Source organism: Pteronotus mesoamericanus, unplaced genomic scaffold, assembly GCF_021234165.1.
Source record: "Pteronotus mesoamericanus isolate MK-2021 breed Mesoamerican mustached bat unplaced genomic scaffold, CSHL_Meso_final scaffold_167, whole genome shotgun sequence".
Taxonomy (NCBI): Eukaryota; Metazoa; Chordata; class Mammalia; order Chiroptera; family Mormoopidae; genus Pteronotus; species Pteronotus mesoamericanus.
The window spans coordinates 1,764,303-1,783,792 of record NW_026555308.1 but is presented as its reverse complement, the minus strand read 5'-3'; the positions used below and the strand labels follow the sequence as shown (position 1 = coordinate 1,783,792).

General features: G+C 52.2%; 2 protein-coding genes and 1 non-coding gene across 3 annotated transcripts in view; 1 reads left to right on the top strand and 2 right to left on the bottom strand.

The window, feature by feature from the left end:
* The window catches only part of KCTD5 (potassium channel tetramerization domain containing 5), a 28,784-nt gene extending 16,817 nt beyond the window's left edge, over nt 1-11,967 (bottom strand). The window contains exon 1 of the mRNA XM_054589448.1: nt 11,697-11,967. Coding sequence (XP_054445423.1) covers nt 11,697-11,948 — 252 coding nt within the window. The 5' untranslated portion in view covers nt 11,949-11,967. The remainder of the gene's footprint in view (nt 1-11,696) is intronic.
* A 4,289-nt stretch (nt 11,968-16,256) lies between these two features.
* LOC129083986 (U6 spliceosomal RNA) lies at nt 16,257-16,360 on the bottom strand. Its single transcript, XR_008530550.1, has one exon. It is a non-coding gene; the product is annotated as a U6 spliceosomal RNA (small nuclear RNA).
* Nucleotides 16,361-19,306: 2,946 nt separating this feature from the next.
* PDPK1 (3-phosphoinositide dependent protein kinase 1) overlaps nt 19,307-19,490 on the top strand; it is a 73,843-nt gene continuing 73,659 nt past the window's right edge. Inside the window, exon 1 of the mRNA XM_054589447.1 lies at nt 19,307-19,473. Coding sequence (XP_054445422.1) covers nt 19,450-19,473 — 24 coding nt within the window. The 5' untranslated portion in view covers nt 19,307-19,449. The remainder of the gene's footprint in view (nt 19,474-19,490) is intronic.

Here is a 19,490-nt window from a genome sequence, read left to right as displayed (position 1 = left end):
CACCCATGCCAGCCCTGGTTTTGCCCCCAGCACTGGGGGCATCTCTGAGAACCAGGGACCCCTTGCCACCCACTAGAGTCTTCAGTCAGTTCCAACCACAGTATCTTTGGCTATTGCATCTGTGGCCGGGGAGAGAGATACTAGGGTGGGGGCAGTCCCTATGCAATACTACTGGAGTGGACGCTGTGGTGGCTGTGCAGAGTAACAGATGTCAGGGAGTCTATGGCCAACAAGTCACACAGGTATAGGGGAGCACAACAGGGACTGATCCACCCAAGGCAATGGATCCAATGCTGCCAGAATACCACAGATGTGTGGGCTGCACATCTGATTTGGGTTGATGAGTATGACCCCACCCAGGCAGCCTTCCAGTGGGGCTACTGGGTAGATGAGGGACCAAACATCTTCTCCCTCCATGCTAATGAATTCAGCCCACTGAGAACCCTGCTCCCTCCTGCAAGCCTGCCTGCCTTTCCCAGGCAGAGCCTGGTACCTGGACCAGTGGCCCTGAGGAAGATAGAGGGTGCTGAGACTGTGACTCCATAAATCAGTCTGAGTCTATGTGGCCTCCCTGTCCAGAGAGTGGCTCTTTGGGCTCATAAGAGGGCCTCTGCAGGTGAGGGCCACTAAGAATACTAGAGCAGTTGGCTGGCTATAGCCCCAGGACAGCATCAGGCATCTCTGTAGGAGAGGTGGCCCGGTGGATACACCTAAACCTTTTAGACGTGACATGCCCACAGGCCCCACAGCGCAGAGACACAAGGAGGCAGGAGGCGTCTTGATCATAGCAATACTCCCTGTTAGAACCTCATTTCTCATTCATGAACATTAAATTCTGGAATTTGTGTAGTAAAACCTCATAGTTTCAAGGGCTTCTTCCTTAAATCCACCTTTACAAAGTTGTTCTCTTCCGTCAGATTAATTAGGGCTCCGGACGTGAAACCAATTGGACCTAGAGTCTCGCTGGCCTATGTGTAGACCCTGCTCAGCCCAGAGCATGTCTGTGCCCTTCTCTCCTGTAGGCCTGTCACTCAGTCCAGTCTCCAGCCACTGCCTGCTCCCCCTCTCCCCCTACTGTGGACTTCCTGTCCCCCAGGGCAGTGTCCCAACCACAAAGACTTCCCAAATTCACCCTATGGCTCCACCCGCCGTATTAAGGAAGCACTGGTCTCACATTGTCTTCTGGGCCCCTGCCTCCCAGGCCTCTAGATAGACCTCTACTGTTCTTCAAGCCAGGCTAAAGGACCCTACAGACCAACTCCCAGAAGAATGTTGCTTCAGCAGCCTCCCTACTGGTGAAAACACCACCGTTTCCAACAAAGGGGCTGAGGTCTAGAAAGAAAGGGACGGACCTGCTAGAACATGGAATCGAAGGGCACCCTCTTCTCCCATGAATGAAAAGAGCCAAACCATGACATTTGCACATCACCAAACTCAGGAATTATTCATCAGCTCACTGCTATGTCACAGACAGCTGGGAGGTTATGCATGAAAGATGAAAGAGGACAAGGCTCATCTCCACCCTTAGGACACCCCAGGGAGCCTCCCTTGTCACAAGGCACCAGGGCTCAGGGCCAGCTTCAGTGTGGTCAGACCCTAGACTCAAGGCCACACGAGCCACAGCCTAAGCATTGCACTTGGAGTAGGGACCTGGCAGAACAAGAAAAGGACATTTACTGAGTGGCAACAGTATGCTGAGCACCATGAGACACACAAAGGTGACCTAGGCCTAAAAGTTTGGAGGGACAGGTGAAATAGAAAAAGAGGAAAAGACAGGAGAGTTGGCAGAATTGTGGCATACAGCAGACTGGGGGTAAGGAGTAGGAGCAGCTGCCTGGGCACCAATAGAACACAGACAGGGAGTCTGGACTGGGCATGGGGGAGGCTGGCACTGGGGTTGGACCTTGAAATGTGAGGCTCATTCAGAAAAGGGTCGGGACGGGGCAGGCCTCAAGGGTCACACTGTATGTCCCTTTTCTGAGGCTCAGGAGCTTCAACTCAGTTTTGGCAGTGCCTTGTTTGGCTTACCTTAAAAATCCACGTGAATGCCCTGGCTGGTGTGGCTGTGGATTGAGTGCTGGCCCTGCAAACCAGGGGGTGGCTGGTTGGATTCCCGGTCAGGGATCATGCCTGAGTTGCAGGCCGGGTCCCTGGTGAGGGATGTGCCCTTGGTGGGGGACGCTTGAGTGTCAACCACACATTGAAGTTTCTCTCCCTATCTCCCTCCCTTCCCCTCTCTAAAAATAAAATCTTTAAAAAAATTCGATGTGAATTTTACACTAGAATCCTATTTTATTTTTAATAGAAAAATGCTTTCCCTGTAAACCTCGCAGAGGCCACACTGAGAGACTAGATTAGATACACTGATTTAGAAAGCTAAGGCCAAGGCCATCTCTAGAGAGGTGCCCAGGGGCTAGGTGTTCAGATGCACAACAGAACCCTGACTGGGCACCCTTCCACACTCCTGGAATGCATGCCAGCACTCTGGGGCATCCAAAATGTGCCAGTCACTCCAGACGCACCTGCTGCTGGGCTGGCCTCCGTGAGGACACGTGCAACCAGAGTAGGCTTTAGAAGGGACCCTCATCATTCTGTGTTTCTCCCACGTGGCTCAACTCTGAGCTGCACATCTGCCCAGGCATCACCAGGCTCTGAGGGCAGGACACCCAGCCCAGCAGCTGCCTTCACACTGGTCCCAGCAGCGTGGGCCCCAGCATTCCTTCCCAGGAGGGAAGCCACAGGGCCCACCTCCCAGGCATGCCTCGAGGCCCACCCGCATGGCGCCGGAGCCGCGGGTCCACAGCGGGAACCTCGAGATGTCAAAGAACAAGTGGCCTCGAGTGAGAGGCTGCACCATTCTCTACCAACGACAAGCCAGCCTGTCCAGCTTTGCCACGGGTGAGCAGTTCCCCCTGGAGTCACGTCAGCACTCGCTGGCTTCATTCTTCCTGTGGACTTGTTTTGATCAGATGGCCTGGTTAAGAAACCGGGCCGAGATGGCAGGGTTAGGACAGAACAGGCGGCAGCGATGGGAGCTGTGCTCTCTCATCACCGCAATTGCCAGAAGGGAGATTTTCCACCTCTGCAGGAAGGGCCAGGGTCCCTACGCCAAGACCCCGAAATTCCACAGGTCCTAGTGTCCAGCTGCAGCCCACATGACCACAGACTGACTCTCACTTAGAAGCACATGAGCAGGACTCTGCCAAAGCCACGTATCCGAGCATGAGCAGCGTGCTCCAGAGTCGAGGAGCGCTGGCGAGGGTGGGCCGTGGACAGGCACCCTCGGACATCGCTGCTGGCAAGCCGACGAGACCGTGACTGACGCGCGTGCCAGGCCTTCGCCCCCTCGACACCTCACGTGCTTGTGTTGCTAATGTGGAAATAAAGGAAAATACGGAACACGGAAATACAGAAAAACCCCAGAGTCAGAAGTCACGCTCACATATGCACAGCACAGAGGACCATCTCAGTGATGTCCACACCAGCAGCTGGGTGTGACTGAGGCACAGCAGTCGGCAGGCTGCACTAAGGTTACTTCACTGCTCCACAAGTCTGCGTCGGCCCCAGGAGGCCCTGATGACGTACACCTGAGGTGGCCACACTTACACAGCAAGGAAGTGGACCAAGACCTAACAGTGGCTGGGTGGCAAGACTCCTGGGCCTCTCTTCCTCCCTCTTGCTGTCCTTTCCTCGATTTACATAACAAGCAAGTGCTCCATTCATAGAATGGTAAGGATGGGTCTCCTCCTTGCCTTGCCTTTCCCTTTCCCTTCCTCCTTCCTTTTTGGTAAAAGAGCCAGAACTAAGACTGCATTCTCCACAAACTGCATTCTGGACAAATCATTTCCCTCTATTGACCTTCGCCACTTCTCAGTGGATTAGCACATGACCTACTTGTGAAGGGCTGCCTTAATGTCTACCCTAAAGGCATCAAAAGATAAATGTTCTCTCTCTCTCACACTAAAAATTTTAAATAAAAAAGATCAATGCTGTACTTGGCTCTTGAATATTTAATGGAAGCCAGCATACTGTCCCCTGCAGTGCACACACCGGGGAGCGGAGGGGGGCTTAGTGATGCCAGGTTGACTGAATGCCTCAATCCCACGCCAAGGGGGCCCCCAAAGGGGTGTGGATTGCAAATGTTTCTGCATAGAAAATCCTGTGCTTTTTGCATTTAGATTCCCTTGAGGAAATTGGACAGAGAGACTATATCTTGCGCTTAGCTGCAGACACCCAGCCCTCTTAATTTCAAGTCTCCAGTGGCCATCCCTTTTCTGTTGGCAGCAAAGTAGTGGTCCTATTTGCGTGTGTGCAAATCCAGTCCAGCCGCTGGCCTGCTGGAGAAGACTGAACCCTTCATTCCTGAGCCCGGGCCATGGGGCTGTTGGGCCTGAGCAGGGCAACCACCAGGACGCAGAGACGAGGCCTTGGCCACAGCCTGGAGCAGTGTCTGCAGTCACTTCTCAAGAGGAGCGGGCGGGCAAGGGCAGGGCGGAGCCCACGTCACATGCCGTCTCAGGAGACCCCGGACCTGGGTGCCCAAAACTGAGCGAGGGGGGAGAAGACAACCCCGACTGGGAGCCACTGAGTGAGCCCCACACCACCACTCCTCTGAGCCTACCCAGGGGTGCTCTGAGGACCAGTAAGGCACCCGGCCCACTCAGACAGCCCCCGGAGACTGAGGCGCTCCCTGCCCGTGCTGCATGCCCAGCGGTAAAACCCGGCCCTTCAAGGCAGAATTGAATGCACTGCCCAGCCGAGCATCGCGGATAAATCGGAGGCCACTTGTCCCTAAGGGCTGCCACTCCGTGACACAACTACGTGGTCTTGAAAATGACAGGGAACGGGGGTCGAGAACGTCAGGCTCTCGTGCAAAAGTCTAAACAGAAAATAATTCTGTTGACATGTCCCACTCCGCCTCCTGGGTTGACTTTACAGAGCGTATGCACTTGGCTCCTTTCGATCGCTGGGAAATGGACACGGCCACTACTTTGTTGCAGCAGAACAGGGATGGCCACTGGAGACTTGAAATTAAGAGCGCTGGGTGTCCTGAGTTAAATGCGAGATACCTTCTCTGTCACATTTCTCCCATTGAAATCTAAGTGCAAAAGCACAGGGTCTTCTGTACACAAACGTTTGCAATCAATTTCATCAGAAACACTTACTTTTTATTCTGAGATTATTGATTTTGAGAGGGCCCACAAAACCTTCACCTCTGCCCTCTCTTCTGCTTTGTTTTCTGCAGTTTCTCAAATCCTCGACCCGGAAGAGGCGGGAGGCATCACCAACTACAAATGAGGAAACGGAGTCCCAGAGACCACAGGCTTGTCCCAGGCACCAGATGAACAGAGCGGGGCTGCGACCTCACGCCACCACCGCGCTGCACGCGCTCAGCTGCCAGCTGGTTCTGACGTGGTTTTGCCTGCAGCAGGCCCCACAGTGCCCTGTGTGCACCCAGAGATCTGAAGCCTTCCAGCATACTGGGGCGGTTTAAGAAAAACAAGGGCTCCCGGCAGAGACAGGGATGCATGTGTCGGGGCTCTGGGTCCTTCTGACCCTCAGCGCTGCTGCTGGCCACCTCCCCTGGAAACAAACCCCCTCCGACATCGGGGCCCTGGCCCCCAGGCTGGCTCCCCAGCCCCAGACAGACTCCACTAAAAGTACCGCAGCTCAGCAAAGCAGAGACAGGCTCACAGATGGAGAGCAGATGACAGCTTGTGGGGTGGGGGAGGTTAGGGGGCGGAGGGACTGAGCAAAAAGGAAAGAGGACTCCTGGACACGGACACGGACACCTGTGTGGCAACTGCCGGGCGGGGGAGGGGATCAGGGGACTAAATGGTAATGGGGAAATATACAATAAAAATCAAATAAAAAATCATTAAAAGAATAAATAGAAAGTATTGTGGCTTAGAAACCCAGAGTTTAGGATGACACGCATGACTCGAATGAGGCTCATCAGAAGCCAAGACCCCCCCCCGCCCACCCAGGAGGCTCCTGAGGCTTCTTTCTCTTGGAACAAACGTGCCTCAGGGTCACCTGACGGGGGTCCCACCGAGCTCCAGGCACGGTGGGCGTGGTTCACAGTTGGGCAGGACCAGGCCCGCTTAGGGAAGGTCGCCCGTCGCCCGAGCGGGGAGGACAGTCGTGAGCAGAATGCTGCGGTGAACCCGCGAGCTCCAGCGCCACCTGCCCAGGTCACGGCTGTTACGAACATTTATGGCACAAGGCAAGGCGACGTCCGCCTGCCCTGTGTTCTCAGGTACTTCCCTCCCTAGACGCATCTCAGGGACAGAACACCTGCACAGAAATCCCCTACAGAGGTCACGCTGCTTACCTCAGAGGTGTGAGTGGGGGCGTTTACCATGAAACTGCTGGCGTTAGAAAACCAACTCGAAAGAGACAGGAACAGGTGAGAACCATGACCCCCAGGGCAGAGGCACCAGTGGGAACAACCCAGTGTCCCCCCGGCTGCACACACACTCTGGGGTTCTGCCAGCCTTGGGGTGAGGCCTCCTCAGGGCCAGAGTCTCCAGCCCCCCGGGCTCCAGGACACTGCAGACAGGACGCCGGCCAGGGGTTCATACCTGGCCCACTGCTCCCTCGAGGCACCTGAGCCACCGCCCTGCTGCCTCCCAGGCGGCCGCCGCTCTCTTCCTGCGCTCGGCCCTGCTAGCGGATCCAGTGCAGAGTCCGCCCTTCCTTCGCTCCGGGCTGGCTCCTCTGCTCCCTAACGCCCTCCTCCCGAGGACTGCCTGGCACTCAGAGCCCCTCCGTCTCCTGTTGTGAAAAACTTTCCTTGGCCTACCAATCAGCGACGAGTGGCTGGCCCAGCTCATCCTTCCAGAACCATCCCCGTCCACCCAAGCCGCCTTGCAAAAGCAGGCCAAGATCCTGGAGGCCCAACGCTGAGGAAACAAAAACCCACGGGAACACAACTGCGGGAGAGACGGTTGGTACATCCCTCACTTGGACGCCTCAAGCCCATCCCCCCACACACGACGATAGCATGCGAACTCTGGAGCAGTGTTCTCCAGGTCCAAGGCATCCCGTTTCTTGCAAGAAACCTCGGCTGCACGGGAAGCTGCGCCCCTCCCCGGGGCATAGGCTCCGCTGTCCACAGTGGGGACTGGTCCTCCAGGGCCTGTCCTGAGACCAGCCAGGGGCTGTGAGGGGAGCGGGAACAGGCAGCCGGGGAAGCGAGGAAGCCTGGGGCCAGGCACCTCGAGGTTTGGGTGAGCTGGTGAGCGAGTGGGTCTGTGTAAGAGACAGGCAGTAACAAAAACACATCGTGACGGGGAGGGGAAGCATTCTTGCTAGATTCTTTCTAAAAATAAAGTACAAAAGTAAAGTAAAGTCTCCTGAGAGCCAACACTATTGACCGCAATAATGCAGCACCAAGCACTGGGCGGGGCACGTGTTCCATTCATCATCTTCCTTAATGCTCACAGTGCCTCCGTGGCTGAGAGAGGTAGGTTAACTTACCCCAAGGCACACAGCCAGCTCAGTCGTGGGCCGAGTCCAAGTCAGGCCCAGAGTGCCAACAGGGAAGACGCTCCATGCCACCCGGTGACCACATCCCGCCAACTCGACTGGAATGTTCTGCGTGCTCTGTAGTGTCGGGAGAGCTGCCGAGGCAAGGCCCGGTGAGAGCACCGGTGCTCAAGGTGGCCTGCTGGCACCCTGGCCACACAGACCCCTCCCTTGGTGCCAAGATCGGCTCATTTAGGGGACTCAAAAGACTGCTGGCCTGGAGGGCCCCTTGAAAGGAGCCGCGAGCATCCACGCATAGGTGAAGGCAGCCACGGACCACCTGGCACAGGCGGGAATCCGTGCTCCCCTACAGCCCTGCTTGCAAAAATCACCTGGACCGCAGTACTCTGACTGCCGCTCTGAACCAGGGCCGGTCACTGTCCTGCTGGAGAAGAGCAACGGAAGGATGCACAAGCATTCGCGTTCAGCAGAAAGAGGAACTGCTGTGCAGCTGACACCACTTCCTCCAGGGCCACCTCAGATGACTGAGGGATGCACAGCTGATGGCCTGGCGGCTGCTGCCCTACAGCAAGCTCTTCTCACTCTTTCTTAGGACTTTCCAGCACTGACTCTCGGGCTGCCTCAGGTCAGAGGAGCCTTCAGGTTAGGTGCCTGTGAAGAGGCGACCTCAGCATTCGCTGGCGGCAAGCACCTGCCCTACCAGGGGGAGGAAAGGGATGGCGCCCGGCATGCAAGGGGACCGTTCCTTCAGGTCCCGAACAAACCATGATGTGTGGTCGGGGCTCAGAACATACCCAGAGCCACATCCTCAAGCCAAGTGTGAACTAACACCCACTCGTGGCCTCAGACAGGCCGGCGCAGCTCTCAGCAGTGCGCGAGACGCCCGCACAGATTCGGCAAGTTAGCCCTTCACCTCTGATTTAGTTGCACCAAAGAAAATAGGCGCTTTCCACTCAAAATAATCCCCACGTGTCCGGCCAGGTGGCTTAAAATTTCACACTTCCACCCCACACCCCCGTCACTTAGCCCTTTAGCCATGCCTATAAAGTTCCTTTCGCTGTCTTTCCATCTTGAGCCTTGCCAACACCAGCTAGCGAGTACAAGCAAAGAACTGCAAGGGGCATGTCACCAGAAGCACCGTGCTGGCCCCACCCCTCAAAGACCCATCTGCTGCCACAGACTCCGCAACGCCAAAGCCAGGAAAATAGCCCTGTCAGAGGACAAAAGCAAATGGGCAACCCACAGCTTTCTCCAGGCCTGGCTCAGTGGCAGACACCAGACCCCCCGCAAAACCTCCTTCATCTGAGTGGTTACCCACCACGTAGTAGATCCTGTTGCCCTTAAACTCCTAAAGCCTCCCCACACTGACACAAGGGCTGATCCAGCTCTAGACAGTCTAACCTGTTCAACAATACCTATGGGCCAGGTACCACAGAATACAGAGAGACATAATCAAAATGAATCACACGTCAAGTATTTATGAAACACTTCTGGGAAGGAGTATTACAGCTGGCCTGCCCCTAAGGGAACATGGGAGAGAAAAATGACCCAGGACAGCCGAAAGGAGTAACAAAGACTCAGTCCCAGCCCCGATGCAGGAAAAGAGAATTCACACTTGCGCTGTCCACAGAGAGAACTCCACGGTAGCAATGGGCCCAGAGTCAGAACTTGAGAAGACACGGTAAAGGTTTGGGGGCGTGGGAGATGGCGGCGGGTCCCAGGCTCCGTCCTGAGACAGGGAATGTGAAGACTTAAGGGGAGGGGGGACCACTTGAAACCCAGCTCCCCATCCTCCCTAACAACAAAGTCTGTTGCCTTCTTAAAAAAATCACTCCTCAAGAAAATGTCCTGTGACTCCACCTCCCCCACACGGCTTCACCGACTGGGCTCCCCACCAGACATTCTGCATTCAACAGCAAGCCACAGGCATTCTCCCCGTGAACGCAAACCCGTCAGGTTCCTGAAAGGTTCCAGGCCTTCCATGTCTTGGAATCCCCCCTTTTCAGTCTCCCCACTCAACCCCTCTCCAAGCACCACTCTTCTGCCAGCCCAGGTGCTCCATAAACACCTCGAGTGCCCAGCAGGAAATCTTCCACCAGGCCAACACTTAGCTTCAGCCCTAGGATTATATGCCAGGTATGCTTTCATTAATCTTAACTAGGGGGTCAGGGTTTGAGATTTTCAGGGGTGAATCAACATCCTGTTTCTCTTCTATTTTGTAATTAGGAGCGGAGCCAGCAGCCAGGTCCCCCTCCAAACACCCCTTCCCCTCCTCCCTGTAATCCTCAGATTCCTCACTCAGGGTTTAATTATCTCAGAGTCAATCTCTGGGGCATTCTTTCACCAGAACCGGGAGGGGCGGGCGACAACCTGAAAAGGCTGAGTATCTTACACATTTTCTCATTTGAGGTAAAGAACCCTACTACTATGACTAATGCGAATTAGCATTACTCTTCCTGGCAAATCCACCTTATCTGTGACTAAAACTAACCCTTACTTACTATCTACTCTTTTATGCGACAGAAAACTGTAACTGCTCCCTTACCTTCGTGTTCTAAATTTCTGTTTTACATTTTAGGAAAAAGTATGGTTAAGTGGATGAGAATTGAAAAAGCAACAACATAGATACATTCTGACAGAGTACCCTCGCCTAGAGGACTCCTGGTACTCAGTAAAGTATTAATTTTTTAAGTAGTCTTGAAACAGTACAATAAAGGGATGAATTGACTTAACTCTAAGCTATCGCTAATGGTCTCTGAATCGACTATTTCAGTGTTGAATCGCCAGTCATTGCCTCAAAAGAACCGAATGGACAAAAGCAACTTAAAATCCGACTCAATACACAAAACAGGAACACTGGAATAAAATGCTAGTGAATGACTACTGAGGCCCACAGTTTTAAAAGAAAATCAAAACAATAAAATACACCCATGATATAAAAGGAAGGCCATAGCACACAAAAGCCTACTCCTATCCTGGCATTTTCTGGGAGGTCATTTCTCTTCGCTTCGCCAAATGAGCAACGGAAATAGGTGTGGGGTTGGGGGTAGGAGGTTGGGAGAGAGGACCGAAGGCTGGCACCTCAAACTCTGATTTCTCTTCATGAGGGTAGTTTTGCAGTAACTCCAGTTCTCATTTCCTGATCATAGCTCATGTCACCCTGAGAATGGTCTCTGTCATGCTTCTGAAACTTGAAGGATATGAATTTTTCTTGGAAGTCTTATGCCTGGCAAATGTTGGGCTGGCAAGGAACAAAGCTAAGTGCTGTTACATAGGCCCAACTGGGACCCAGGAAAGTAAGAGTAAGACTTATAAATCCCCCGGGATAAATATAGGTAATAACATTTTTCCAACAGAGCCTTTTCTCAGTTTCAATCCTGTACACCTTCCGGAATACTCATCCTTAACCACACAAGTCTTGTAAAGGTAGTCGACAAAATAATTTCTATTACTCTCTGGAACAACAGTGAGTATTATATTTGATGAAAAATAATCTCCAAAAGGAAATTATCATCCTTTTGCGAGGGCAGTGAAAAACTAGGATAGTAACAGAGCGGACTTGAAAATATTTCCTACCTGGCCCTTCTTTGACACTTAGTATGAGCAACATTCCCTTTGAAATATCATTCTATGGAGAGCCTTTTCTTAAGAGTGCTGAATGGGGGCGGGGCGGGGGGTGCGTGTTGTGGCTAAAAACTACGGAGCAACAATTCTCTAAATGCAAGTCACTGGGAAAGGCAGGCCACCGTGTCACTACCCCACCCCACCCCCGCGCCAACATTGTCAAACGTATGGAATGTGAAAAGAAAAAAATGAAAAGGTGGTCTGATTCCCAAACCAGTTAGGTATACTGAAACGGAGAAAAGAAGGTGCTCACACATCAGGGGCAAAAGAATCTAGGGAAGAAAAGAAAGTATAGATTCACAGCAGTCCGGAATGTAGGGAACCTCCACCGACGTGCAGTGAGAGCTAAAGAGACGCGAGGCGAAGTGGCTGGGGATCCTTCAGAGTAGTAGGCGCTAGAGCGCTATCCTCTCTTTCCCCCGCCCTGCGCAGGGAGTTTGGAGGCTCGGGTCGAGCAGGTGACAAGGGAAGTGCGGGGCTCGGAGCGCGGAACGGGTCTCCTGAGCATGAGGCAGGGGGTGTACGGCGGGCCGCAGGCCAGGGCGACCTGGTCCCTCCTGGCCGGCCTGCGCAGCCCTCACCTTGTCCGAGTCCAGGTCGGGGTCGGCCTGGCACAAACGATACAGGAAAGATTTCGGATCCCGGCACAGCGTCTGCCGGGTGGTGAGAAAGTACGTGCCGCCGACGTTGAGCCGGACCCACTTGGACACGTTTCCGGGGCGCTGGGCCAGGGCGCCGAGCCCCGCGCTACAGCGCCGGCACAGGCTGCCCCCCAACCCCACCCCGAAACCGCCTGGGGCCGGCTGTAGAAGCTCGCAGTGATTCTCCGCCATGATCCCAGCAAGCCCAGCCACAGATGCCCTCCACCGGAAGCGTCCGGCCTTTAATATGTTCCTCCCAGCTCCGTCCCGCCCACGGGTCCGCTTTAGTAAAGCGCCCGCCGGGGCGTCACGCGGGAGGCGAAAATTCCGGTCCGGAATTGCGGAAGATAGTGCCCTCTACGGGCCGGAGTCCGGGGTGCCCACGCGGGAGTGCTTCGGCCAAACCCAGCAGGGAACGCGGGGCTAGAGAGGGTCTCACTGGTCTTCCACGGGCTCCTGCCAAAATCCAGGGCGCGACCAAGACCTGCTGTGACCAAAGGAAGAGTATGCTAGCCAGCGTCTACATTCCACATGCTTTTTTTAAAACAAGAGTACCATGCATACGTGTAAAATTCATCATCTGGCAACTATATCTAAAGCACAAATATTTGAAAAAAAGTAATTAAATTATGATATGATGAAATCATTGACCACATAGAAAATTTATATAATAAAGCCAGGAAAAAGTTGTAAAATATAGATTACAGTAACTATTCACATTCAAAGCTGTACATCAATACATATAACAGCGTGGCCCCGAACATGAATTCAGTCCCAACAATTCATATATTACACTTAAAATAACAAATTGAATTAGGGGTCAACAGTAGCCAGCAAATAACATTATATAAGAATAAAAATACAGAAGTGTATATCCTAATATCATTGCAATATTTGTTTTTCATAAGTTTTTTTTTTAAAATTTTTGCTTTGCCTGTACATCAGTTACAGCTACAGACCAGGTAGAAAATATTACACATGTTCTAACTGACTGCCACCAATCTGAAAGACAGCTAACATACTTTTGACTCATTCGACTTTGTGTTAAGGAACAGGTACGGCAGCTCTAAATACTGCAAAATTTAATTTTGCCAACATCCAATCAAACTTATGATGGTGATAGAGGCTTTTCACCCGTAAATTGACCCCTATTTGTAGTCATTCAGCCAGATGGGTTAGACTAAGTGGGTTACACAACTAAAAAAGTTTTGCTTTTTGCAAAAAGTTCTCTGTACGTAACGTTTGGTGTTTCCTCATACTGAAGACATGAGCTATGGAGAATATTCAGGTATACACGTAGGCTTGTTCAGTGGCACAACCGCAGCTGTTTGAGCCAGAGAAACCTGCCCTTTGCTGGGATGCTTCCTCCCCAGACCAATTCTCCACACACGGCCTGATTTACAACCCAGCCAGCAGCCTGTGCTTCTCAGAGGCTCTGGGAGTGACTCCTGCCCTGATTTAAAGCACTCTGCAGGTAGGCGGCCCAAGAGGCCAGGGACACACCCGCTTGGGTCACCATCAGTTCCAATTAGGTTTGGATATGAAAAGAAGCAACATGGAAAAACATGTATGGCAACATCTCCAAGAACAGTACCATGACCAAACTCTCCCAGAGGTTGCATCCTCTGCAGTCTGGGCAGAGAGCACCCTCAGTCTATGAACTGACAGGCCGAAGGAGGGGGTTGGGGTTATCAGAGGAGGGCAGGAGACCTAATTCCGCACAAGTCAGCCATAATCTTTTGCGGTCAAGTGGCACTGAGCATGGGACCTAGAAAAATCTCTTGTGCATGTTTCCCTTTGGAATTAATGGACCCCAAACTAAAGTGGAGAAATTAAGAACGAAGCCAAATTTGGGTGGCCTGGACTTAAACATAACAGCCACAGCCCTAGCTGGTGTGGTTCAAGTGGTTGGAGTGTCATTTTCTCGTAGATCAAAACATCATGGGTTCAATTCCTAGTCAGAGCACATCCCTGGGGTCCATCCCTGATTGGTGCACATACAGAAGCCAACTCATCGATCCCTGTCTCTCCTCCCTCTTTCTCTCTCTCCGCTTTCTTCTCTCTGGAATAAAAAATAAATAAAAATAAAAATAAAAACATTTAGGGGGAAAAAAGACAACAGCCACAGAGATGGCATTGCAGAGCTGCTCTTCTCACTGCAAAATTTAACTGTCAGATGTGCTACTTAGTGTCCACATATGTGGATATAGAGGACTTCAAGTTTGACACTGCAGCAGCCCAGCCCCAAAACACCTGGTCAGACCAGATGTGCTACCAAATCTCATGTATCCAGTCCATGAGCAGTGAACCTGGGAACAGGCAACGGGCTCAGTCCTGTGGCTGCCCCAACATGGGGTATGTCCTGGGACATGCCCCGGTCACACCAAAGTACAGTCTGCTAGGGGGAAGCCCACCACCATGAGCTTCCAAGCACAGGAAGTTTGGGGTTCCTGATGCATATTCTAACCCAGTAGTTTTCAGCTGGAGTGGTTCTCCCCCTCCCCCCTGCCCAGGGAACTCTTGGCAACCTCTGGAGACATTTTGGGTTGCCATAACCAGGGAAGGGAAAAAGTATTACTGGCATCATGGGGATGCTGTAATACCCTACAGTAAACAGGACAGTTCCCATTTGAGAGATGCTTGTAAACTCGACTCTCCCTCCCCCAAGGAAGAACCCCACCCAGTGAACAGTCATCACCCTCAAAGCATTCAGCAATAGGACAGATCTTGTGTTAAGCCCAGCACTGCACCACCCCTTTGAGCAGGAGGGAGAAAGAAGCCCAAGCACAGGAAGCTGGGATCCACAGAAGTAGCAGTGCCCATGTTGGAAAGAGCATGGTAAAAAATGTTAATACTGCCCTGCAGATTGTTCAGTTGGTTAGATATTGTCCCGATACATGGAGGTGGCAGGTTCGATCTCTAGTCAAGTCACAAAAGAATCAGACAATTCATAAATAAGTGGAACAACAAGTAGAACTCTCTCTTTCTACCCTTCTCTCTCTCAAAATCAATAGAACAAAAACATTAATGTTGTTCTATGTGATGCCTAGAATGTGGGAGAAGTGATGCTATGTGACCTCTGAGATTAGGTTGTAAATGTCACTGCGGCTTCCATCTCAGGTGTGATCTCTTGCTCTTGAAACATTCACTCTGCACATAAACACCTGCCATGGTATGAAGACACCCAGATAGCCCTGTAATGAATTTCCCCCTGGTGAGGAATTAAGGCCTCTACCAAGAACTGGGTGAATGCACAATCTTGGAAGAGTATCCTCTAGCCTCAGTCGGGCCTTTAGATATCTGAGCCCTGGCCATGATCTTGACTAAAAACATCATGAAAGACCCTGATCCAGAACAGCTAAAGACACTTCTTGACTTCTGATGCTCAGAAACCATGAGAAAATAAATGTTTGAAGTCTTATACCTTTAAGTTTCAGGGTAACTCTATTTACATGGTAGATAACTAATACAATGGCTGTGTGACATGACGCAAGTTTCTGTTTCCTCCCTTGTGCCAGAAGAGTTATAGAAATGAGTGAGAAACAAAATAGCACAGGCCCGGTGCAAGCGCAGAACCTGGTTTGCAGTGAGTACGCCACACAAATGGGCCGAGGACATAAGCAGACTTTCAGCCCCCTCCCGGGGTGATTATGGTGATTGTCCTGCCCCTCCCTGGGTGGAACTTGACCTCACAATGTCAGGCCAAGCCATTGGATTCTTGGCCCAAGGTCGCTCTTCCGCCACGGAGAGAAAGAAGCTCTGGGCTAGGACAGAGAAGAGCTGGGGGCTGTCCCTCCCCTCCCTCCAGCCACGGTGCCTAAGAACACTGTTGTTGCAGGGGAGTCCATCTTCCCTCCTGCCCGCTGTCCTGGGAGGGGCAGCCAGAGCCAACCCATGCAGGGGACACCCTGCCCCTCGCCAGGACTGACGATTGGACTGGCCCGGCTTGGGCTTTGCACGCTGGTTGCCATTGAGGCCCCACAAGAGCTGAGAACTGTCCTACCTCCCCCTCTCAGCTGCCACTCCCTGTCCTGCTCCTCCTCTCCACTCAGCTACCTTTTTCAGGGCCACCAGGACGCACGCTCCCATCCCTACTTCCCTGACAGGTGAGCCCTCAGGTGGGCTCCGCCTGCTGCTCCACTAGGCTCTAGTGTTCACTGTGTTAATTCTCCCCTTCCTGTTACTCAAGAACAACATGGCCATGCTATGGTGTAATAGGCTCTAATTAAAACACACACAAAAAAAGACTCCGGTTCATATTCTGCAACTTGCTTCCTTGCCTTCAGAGCTTTGCCCTGTTCTTTTCAGGAACCGCATAGAATTCTCCAGCATGAATGTATCGCAATGTATCGTTCTCTTGATAACTATTTTGGTTCTTATTTTTTGGTGTGACATTCTGACTAAAGCCATGCTTTCGGGAAGATCCTCGCACAGCTTTGCCTTCATGAGTGAGAGCTGCCTAAGAGTTTCCGCAAAGCAGACGGACCCCTTTTACTAATTTTTTATATGGAACGCTTCATGAATTTGCATGGCATCCTTGCTAATGTGCCACTCTAATCTCTGTATTGTTCCAATTTTAGTATATGTGCTGCCAAAGCGAGCACCCATTTTATTAATTTTCCTTCGCATCGATGTTACAGAGGCCAAATGGTTCTAAAAAGGCTTGTAATGAGAAACGTCATTCCCTGCCTCGTGTCTCCATACTCATATTCCACTTACTACTGGTTTGAATGTTCTTCCTGTGATTTATGTCCATCTTTCTAAAGATCATCCTTGTATTGAGATACCTTATGTCTTGATTCATCACTTGTTGTCACTATCTATTGTCTTTGAGGCAAAGGGGATGAGGAGTCAACTCACTCCTCCTTCCCTCCGTCTCTAGGTTCTGCCAAGATGGAGTATGATGATATTTACTGGTTGAATCAGTGCGTCTGTATTATGAGCGAGTATCTCTCACTGCTGTGATGAGTTGAAATGCCTAGGAAACTGTTTTGGCTTCCTATCAGGTATGGCTGTTTCTCTGAAGCTTTCCTCATCTCTCTGCAACTCAGACATGTGCCCTGACTGGGAATTGCACCAGAGACCTTGTGGTTCACAGGCCAGTGCTCAACCCACTGAGCCACACCAGCCAGGGCTCTCTGTCAGCTTCTTAACTCCATAATTCGAAGTGTCGACGTGGTGCCCTGGCCAGGTAGCTCAGATGCTGCAGCAGCATGCCGATGTGCCACGGTTTGGGGTTTGATCCGCGGTCAGGGCACATACAGGAATCAACCAGTGAATGCCTGAACGAGTTGAATGACAAATCGATGTTTGTCTCTCTTCTTTCCACTCTAAAATCAATCAATCAGTCAATCAAAAAGACAAACAAAAAAGTTTTATGTGGTGAATCCGACCAGAGAATCTATCATTTTCAGAATTTTTCTGGAGCCCTTGAGTCCATGTTCCGCATTCCTATCCGGGATGTCTCCTCACTATCCATGTAAAATTGTACCTCCTCCCTGCGCACTCCCGAGCCTTCCCTTTGCTGATTTTCTCTCTCTCCCACAGCACTTGTTAACTTCTAACAGTCCATAAGATTTGTTTATTTGTTTATGCTTGCCGTCTCCACGCCCTCCCCCAACCACAAGCCCCGTGGTATCAGAGTTCCACGAGGGCAGAGGTTTTTGTGTTTTGTCACCAGTGACTAGCCAGTGGCTATCACAGTGCTTGGCATGGTGGGAATGCTGAATACATAGTTGCACAACGGACATCACCCTCCTGTGCGATATCCTCTTCCTCACGTCCTGGACCTCATGCCTTTGTTCCTTGGTTTACTTACTCATTTAGTGGAGCACATCCCTTCAGTAAGTTTCTGAGAAAAGGTGCTTATGAGATACATACCTCACAGTAGGGGTTATTGACGTAGGTGAATGTGCCCAACGTTCCCAAATGTTGGGTGTGGCTTGGTATGGTGGCAAGAGCGGGCCTCTACCTTGAGCTTGTCGCTGTGTCCACTGAGGGGGAGAGTACCTGGAGAGGGGTTGGCAATGGGCGATTAGCAGCGTGTATCAAAAGTCCTGAGAGGGATGCCTGCACTTTGACCCAGCCATTTCACCTGCTAAGAATTTCTACTAAGGAAATGAGTAAGGGTGTGCCTGGATTTAAGCGCAGGGCCTCGCTCCTGGGGGAAAAGGCTGGGAACCACTTCAGTGTAACCCAGGATGGAGCTTTATCAATACATGGCTCTATAAGCTTTAGGCTTCTTCCGGAGGAGTCCCCCTGGGTGAGACACTGTTAGGCGAAAAAGGTGAGCGTCAAAGCAGCAGGAGCCCTTCTGGAAGACGGAGGGTACATGCGCCTTTTTGTTGTTTGTAAAGGTAAGTAAATGTGCTGAGGACTGGAAGTCTGGGCAGTCAAACACAGGCTCTATAGCCTAATGGTCCAAGGACGGCCTTTGGCATGTGAGTGTCAAGATTCTGGTCCTGGCAGTACGAGACCTAGGGCAAGCTACGGAACTGGGCTATGCCTCAGCTTCCTCATGTGAAAAGCTGGGCAACGATAACTGGGTGCTTGTTTAGAGTAAATGAGAGCAGGCATGGAAATTCCTTACTAAGAGTAAGTGCTGCTGAATAGAGTTAACGGGGCTGTTACTGCTATCCAACAATTAATCCCAGCCAGTGTGAATTAAGGGTTCAGTTATTTTATACTTACTTCTGTATTGTCCAAAGTGGTATATTAAAAAAACAAACAAACAAGTAGACTTTTGGAAACAGGAAAAAAAAAGTTTATTTAAAAATACGCAAACCTTCCGGTCCCAAAGATGACTCTAGTTTTGTTTAAAACATCATCGTAGTCCCACAATGTGACTGTATGAATGCCACTGAAACGTACACTAAGATGGTTAATGTGGTGAGTTGTGTGCATTTTACCACAATTTAAAAAACCAACAATAGCATCATCATCGGCAATAACGACTTTGAAAACAATTCAGCACCCTCAACTGCACAAAATGTATGAGCAAACAAGTTCTGAAAGTGTTGCTGGGACTATGAGCAGACATGAGGTGGGATTTGTTTTCTGCCTTAAAACTATGACTCGATAGCCTACATTTCCTACAGTGAACACTACTGGTTTTGTAACCAGTCAAGGTGAGCCTGCCGGTGTGCACGCAGAGCCCGGCTTCTGAGTCCGAGAGGCGGGTTGGAGCCCAGCCTCGCCTCTGATTCGGGTATGACCTTGGCGAGCCGCGAGCCGCGAGCCGGAGCCGGCCCCGGCCCCGGCCCCGGCCCCGGCCCGCCTCATTTCCCCGCCTGGGAGCCTGGGGTGACAGCTCGCCGCCTCCACAGCCCGGCACCGCCCTGCGGCCCTGGGATTGGCTCCCTCTGGGTCGCGCCCCCCCACCCCCAGGCGGGCCCAGCGGCTCCGACCCGCTGGGCCTCAACCCGGAAATGCGGCCCGTCGGCGTCGCCGGGGCCAACCAGGGCCGCGGCGGCGCGGCGGCGGGCACGGCCAATGGGTGCGGGCGGCGCCGGCGGTTCGGCGGAAGTCCCGCCCAGCGTCGCGCGGGAGCGGGGCGGTGCCGCGGGCTGTGAGCGGCGGGGCGGGCGCAGGATGAGGGCGGCCATTGCTGGAGCTCCGCCGCGGGGAGGAGGACGCTGAGGAGGCGCCGAGCCGCGCAGCGCTGCGGCCAGGTGCCCGAGCCGACGCGGGGTCCATGGCCAGGACCACCAGCCAGCTGGTGAGTGCGGTCGCGGC